At 55.9% G+C, this 5,840-nt stretch overlaps 1 protein-coding gene across 1 annotated transcript in view; it reads right to left on the bottom strand.

Moving 5' to 3' along the window:
* Window positions 1–676: 676 nt before the first annotated feature.
* Window positions 677–5,840, bottom strand: part of Dnah10 (dynein axonemal heavy chain 10) — a 122,832-nt gene continuing 117,668 nt past the window's right edge. The window contains exons 72-79 of the mRNA XM_078039348.1: window positions 5,732–5,827; window positions 4,927–5,098; window positions 4,385–4,516; window positions 3,997–4,208; window positions 3,740–3,907; window positions 2,488–2,668; window positions 1,393–1,538; window positions 677–1,056 (exon numbers count right to left, since the gene is read on the bottom strand). Of these exons, the coding sequence (XP_077895474.1) occupies window positions 910–1,056; window positions 1,393–1,538; window positions 2,488–2,668; window positions 3,740–3,907; window positions 3,997–4,208; window positions 4,385–4,516; window positions 4,927–5,098; window positions 5,732–5,827 (1,254 nt within the window). The 3' untranslated portion in view covers window positions 677–909. The remainder of the gene's footprint in view (window positions 1,057–1,392; window positions 1,539–2,487; window positions 2,669–3,739; window positions 3,908–3,996; window positions 4,209–4,384; window positions 4,517–4,926; window positions 5,099–5,731; window positions 5,828–5,840) is intronic.

The following is a 5,840-nucleotide window of genomic DNA, read 5'->3' as shown; positions in this document are numbered from 1 at the left end:
CTTCCTTCTGTTCTGTGTCTTTTATTAAACCACCTGGGGGAGGGCCAGGAGGGAGCCCGGGTGGGGGAGAGAGTGCCCATGGTTAAGGATAGCCATCCTGCTGCCTGGTGCCAGTCCCTAGAGTTCTGGAGAAGCTACTTTTGCCTTTCGTCCAACTAGCTGTCAGCCACCCCTCCCCTGGTGGAAAAAGCAAAGCTTCTCCAGCTGGGCCTGGAGCCAGCCTCTTGGGCCCAGAAGGAAGGGGCACCAATGGCCGCTGGTCCTGGAGGTGCTAAGTCTGCACCCAGCCGTGCACAGACCCAGTGGGTTGGGCAAGGAGCTCAACAGCCCCACAGACCCAGCAGGCAAGAGGGCGCTGGAGGGGGGAGATGGCCGCAGGTGACTGGCCGTCACACACTGGGTGTCATGTGCATCAGCTCACAGGGGCACTGCCTGACCCTCAATAGCTTCAGCCCTCTGGGCTGACACCTCTGAGAGGAGCCCCTGCTTGGTCAGAAGCCCCTGTGGGGGTCAAATGAGGGGCTAACTCTGGCTCTTAGGGTGGACTTTCTCAATACAGAGAATCCTTTAAAAAGCAATTTGGGGCTGGGGCAGGGGCTCGGGGGTAGAGCATTTGCCTAGCCCGTGAGGCCCTGGGCTGAATCCGTAGCACTGCATATAAATAAATAAAGGTCCATTGGCAACTAAAAACAAATATGTATATATTTTTAAAAGCAATTTAAAAAATACAACCATTGAGTTAATTTAATGGAAAAAGATTCAAATACTGATTTTAAATGAAAGGAAAATCAGGGTCATCCTCCCTGCCCCCAAGGCCCCCCAAGGAACGATAGGACTGAGGGCTCTTCAGGGAGCAGCAGCACTCAAGACCAAAACTCACGCATTGCCCTGGTTTCCTTCACCCCAGGGTTAGTCGCTATTCAGGGTGAGGCAGACCCCCTGCAGCACCCAGTGAGAAATGTGCCTGGTGGTAAAGAGGTCAGCCTCGAAGACCAGGCCGACCCCCATGGCGTTCCTTCTCATGGAGGTGGTGTAGACGGGCGTCCGGAAGGTGTTCTGCAAGGGAAGGGCAGGTGAGCAGTCATGGAGGAGGAAGCTCAGGGCCAGAGAGAGGTTCAAAGCTGGGACCTGGCCCAGGCCACATAGGGGCTCTTGCAGCCCAACCAGATGCAACTACTTCCTGCCTCAGTGTCTGCAGAATTTCACAGGAAGAGAGGAAGGTGTCCCCATACCTCAGGTCTGAACTGCAGCCTGACACCTGTGCCCGTGGCTGTTATCAGGTCCCCAAGGCTTCCCCAACCCCACAGAGGTTTCCAAAGGCCTGACTGTGGAAAGCACCTCATCTACCCCCAGGTCAGAAGGGAAGGTGCTGGAGAAGTAGGAAGGCTTTACCTGCAGCTTCAGGCGGTGCACCTCAATGGGGATGATCTTCAGGATGGGCAGGTCCACAACCAGCACCTTGGGTTTGCTCTTGATCAGACATCCCCTTTCTATGTCCCAGTCAGCACCTTCTAGGTATAGTCCTGAGACAAAGCACCCTGGAGACAGTAGGGACAGGTCCAGATAAACAAGGAGGCCTCCGCCACCCTGCCAGTGGCCACTCCAGTGGCCACTCAGGTGGAACAGGCACACAACCTCTGCCCCACCTCCTCACACATGCCTGGAACACAGCCAGGCCTTTCTCCATCACCTCTGCCCTGCCTGCCTGCCTTTGTAAGAGGAACAGTGGGCCACAAAGGAGTGGGCACAGGGTGGGCACGCAACCTCAGACCACCATGGGTGCTCAGGCTGCAGAGTTGGGTAGCACCTCGTCAGAGCTGGCAACCCAGCTCCTGGTGAGCCACAGCGGCCAGGGAGCCGCAGAGAAAGTGCTCTCTGGGGTGGCAGGCACATGAAGAAGACAATCCTTTGGCCCCAGAGAGTGGCAGCCAGATACGTGCCTTGCCTCTGAGCCCTGGCTGGGCTTCTGCTGCTGCCACCTAGGAGCTGCACCTTAAACCCCTCTCATGAAGCGGCAAGCGGGGTTCACTCCTTGTAGTTAAATGGCCTCTGGCCAAGACCCCAGGGAAATGTGATCTTAGCTATTATTTTCATAGCAGTACTCAATGTCTTAGGGATCTGAAATCATGGTATAATGTAATGGTTCCAACAGTTAGCCCATACTGCCCTCTGGCTCCCCCCATCCCTGGCCCCCTGGAGGTTTACAGGGAAGCCACCCAGTGACCTTTGCAAGAACTAATTCTGACCTAGGAGCTCCTTTCCCACAGGCTAGCATCGCATCCAGGCCTCCCCTGACATTAGCTCCACGGCTCTCAGGGACACAGGTACTGGCCCTCCTGGGCAGCAGGAAAGAGCACACGGACACAGCGATTTTTAAACATGGCCAGCCCATCGTGCCCCACACTGCAACTGCCCTTTGAATTCTGGGTGGCTCTGAGGGAGAAACCCCAAATAAGAGGCCAAGAATCCCTAGCAAGCCAACCGTACCTTGTCCTGCCCGCTCATTCACCTCTTCTGCATCTTGGAACTTGGTCACTTGTGTGAACAGGGTGGACCGGTCTAGCGGCCAGCCATTCTTCCGGCAGGTGGCCTGCACCAGGGCTGTGAGGTAGGACTCTGGGATTTGCAGTCCTGACAGCCACATCACAGGGGGCTCACCCTCATTGACCTGGAGAGAAACAGGCAAGTGGTAGAAGCCAGGGCCACTGCCAGACGCCAGGGTCAGAGCTGGTCATGGAGGGTCAGCACAAGATCAAAGATGTATTCCACCTTGGCAGCAAATTGGCGGTGCTGGCTTTGGTGGCCCACTGGGGAAAGGAGCTGGACCGTCACGTTCCAGGTGGGTTCAAACAGAGCCACAGAAGGACCCAATCAATCTCCAGTAAGATTCTCATCATCTTCAGGTGGGGAGCCCCAAGCCCAGGCACCATTATAGGCCACTGAGGTTTGACCACCTGAAAACCTAAAACTCTTCTGTGGAAAGGGTGCCACAGTCAAAGTCAAAAGGCTCTGGACGAGCTGGAGGAGCACGTACAACCTGGCGCCCAGAGGTCAACTCCTCTGATCCCCAAGGAGCCCTTCAACACCAGCGGAAAAGATGGAGTCCTCAGGAACAGGACAACTGAGAACCAAAACACAGCCCAAGAAAAATAAACGCAGACTGTGCAGAAACTCGTAAGATACACTCAGCCCACCACAGCTAGAGAAATGCAGAACAAGACAATCCACCGCAGTTTTCACCTGTCAGGGAGGCAGAGACCCAAAATATAGGTGGCTTCCCCTCCTCTAGAAAACCTCCTGACCACCAAAACCTGAAGGCACAGTCCTCAACCCTTCCCCCGCTGGAATGGACTCGTGAATACACTGGTGAGAGCATTCACAGACGTGTGCGCCAGCATGTTGCACAAACACACCACCAGAAACACATGGGAAGTGACCACCTTGACGCCCATCGGAAGGAGAGCGGATGCCAAATATCCGTGAGGCGTGATGCCTCAGTTCCCAAAAAAGAGCCAGTGGGATTAGGGTGTGCTGGGCCAGAACGAGGCTCAAGGCTCACCCAAGACAGGGTGCCCAAGCGAACAAGGGATGCTTCAGAGTCAAAGACGACGCAGGAAAAGAGCCCCACGTGCTTGTGGGACCCAAGGACATTCCTGTGGCAATATTAACTCCTGCAGAGGTTGCTTCTGGGGAGAAGGGTGGGGAGGCGGCTGAGGGAGGCAGGGTGGCTCCCACTTACCCACAGCGTGTACTGGCTGAACCGCCGCAGGAAATAGATCATCCAGTTCCCCAGGGACTTCAAGGTGTCCGGGGCCAGCTTCCTCCAGATATTAGGGATATGCCCAATAAAAAGAGACCTGGCGACATCATCTAGCTCATTGCTCATTCCGACCTCTCCAGCCAGGGCCTGTTGCGGAATCGAGAGCAACAGGCAGACTGCAGCAGAGATGCAGGAGCTGCAGGCCAACATCTGGGCACACGGGGAGCAGCGCTCACCCTCTGAAGCTCCGCCAGAGACTTGCTCATCCTCGTCACGAGCTTGTTGAAGCGCCCCAGCTCCTGCAAGAGCACCACCGCGGTGGGCGTGATCCCTACACCCAGGTACTTCCGGATCTGGTCCAAGTCAAACACCTTGGGCATCTTGTTTTGGATGTCCTTGGCCACCTGGCTGATGTAATCGTCGCGGCTGATGCCACTGCTGGATTCCCCTAAAAACCAGGACACGTTTAGGAAAGCGAGCCATCTGGGTGGAGGAAGGCACGTCCCAAGCCCGCTAGTTCTTGGGAAGGTATCAGCCATGTGGGGAAGCTAAAAAAACCAACCAGGAGCCCTGAGCAGACGCCCAGGCCCTGACCAAGTTAAGGAACCCCCAGAGCTCACTTACCCGTCTGTGGCTGCAGCTCCAGCAGGTGGGCCCACATGTCCCGAGCCGCCTGTGTGTAATACCCAATCTCGGCATTGGAATGAAGGCCAAACACCTCAGGTGTGTTGGCAAGCGGGAGCGCCTCGATGGCTTCTGGAACCCCAGAGAACGGAGGTGTACTGTCACCTGCCCTTGGTTCCCAAGGGCCCACAGCACCCAAGTTCCCAGACAAGCAAGACTAATTTCCACGACTGAGTGGGCCATGTGTTTTTAAGTAAAAATTCCAAACCAGTGGGCACAGAAGTTCTCTGTTACAGAAATGAGCTGTGAGCTTCCCAGGGCCGCTCTGTCCTTCCAGGTGGAATCAGTGACTGCCTCTGCAGGCTAGGAAAGGCCCTCTGGGCTCCTAACAGGCTGAACAGACCCCACCTGACCAGCCAGGATGCCCCACCTCTGTCCTGGTCCAAAAAGCCGCCAAGACGACCTTAGGAAAGACAACTGTTGGAATTTAGGGTCTCCCCAAAAAAGCTTTAAAAATAGCTTTCATATCTGAGAAATCTCACCAACAAATTTGTCCTTCACATCACCAACAGGGATTTTGTAGTCCACCTCCTTGTTCCGGAAGAAGTGGAAGGGCTGGAAAGTGTCAAAAATGAAGTCTCCCAGGTACTCGTCCATGTAGGTGGTCAGAATGCGACGGTCGAAGCTGTCGATGGCGCGTCCTCCATACATGACCTGCGGCCAGAGCCCGTGAGCTTGGGGGATGCACATCCCACTGCTGCACCTGGGCTCCTGGCTCCAGGGGCCACTGGCTTGCCACAGTGAAGACCCACTCGGCCCCATGAGTCTCCTGCAAGCCTGGCCCCTGTGCAGCTCCAGCCCATGGGTGCAGAGGGTTTGTCTGCAAAACGTGCAGTACCCCCTGACTTCCCAAGGGGGGAGCATCCTCGGGAAGGGCTGGACCAGTATGTCCCTGACAGAGTCCCCAACGCACATCAGACAAACGGAAAAAAAGAAAGCAGCCACTGTGTCTTCAGCATTGGGGCCACTGTCTGAACCAAGTACAGGCCACCAAGACAGCTTCCCAGCCACTCCTGGAGGGCCATGGTTTCCAGAGCCCAGAGCCCAGGACGAAGGTGCCCGTGCTGTGCCCAGGTGTGGCTAGCAGAGCACTGCTGACTCCTTGAGGAAGCCTGGCATGAGCCCCGGGCCATGAATCTAGCTCAGGAAACCCCCACTGACTGGAGGTCACCCAAGACAGAACAGCTTGATGGCGAGTGGGGGTATTTCACGAGGACCTTAGGGGAGGGGAGCAGAAGCAGGAAGGGATTATCCAGGGCTCCCGGCTGCTTCCCCAGGAGCTCCTACCTCCCCGATCAGGTACTTGAGGCTGCCCCAAGGGATCCGAGGGTCCTGCTGCTGGAAGGCTTTTGTTAAGTATGTGTTCAGAATTTCCATGCAGACCTTGAGAGAAAAG

The sequence above is a fragment of the Ictidomys tridecemlineatus genome, chromosome 2 (assembly GCF_052094955.1).
Source record: "Ictidomys tridecemlineatus isolate mIctTri1 chromosome 2, mIctTri1.hap1, whole genome shotgun sequence".
NCBI lineage: Eukaryota > Metazoa > Chordata > Mammalia > Rodentia > Sciuridae > Ictidomys > Ictidomys tridecemlineatus.
This window is presented reverse-complemented; position numbering and strand designations above follow the sequence as displayed.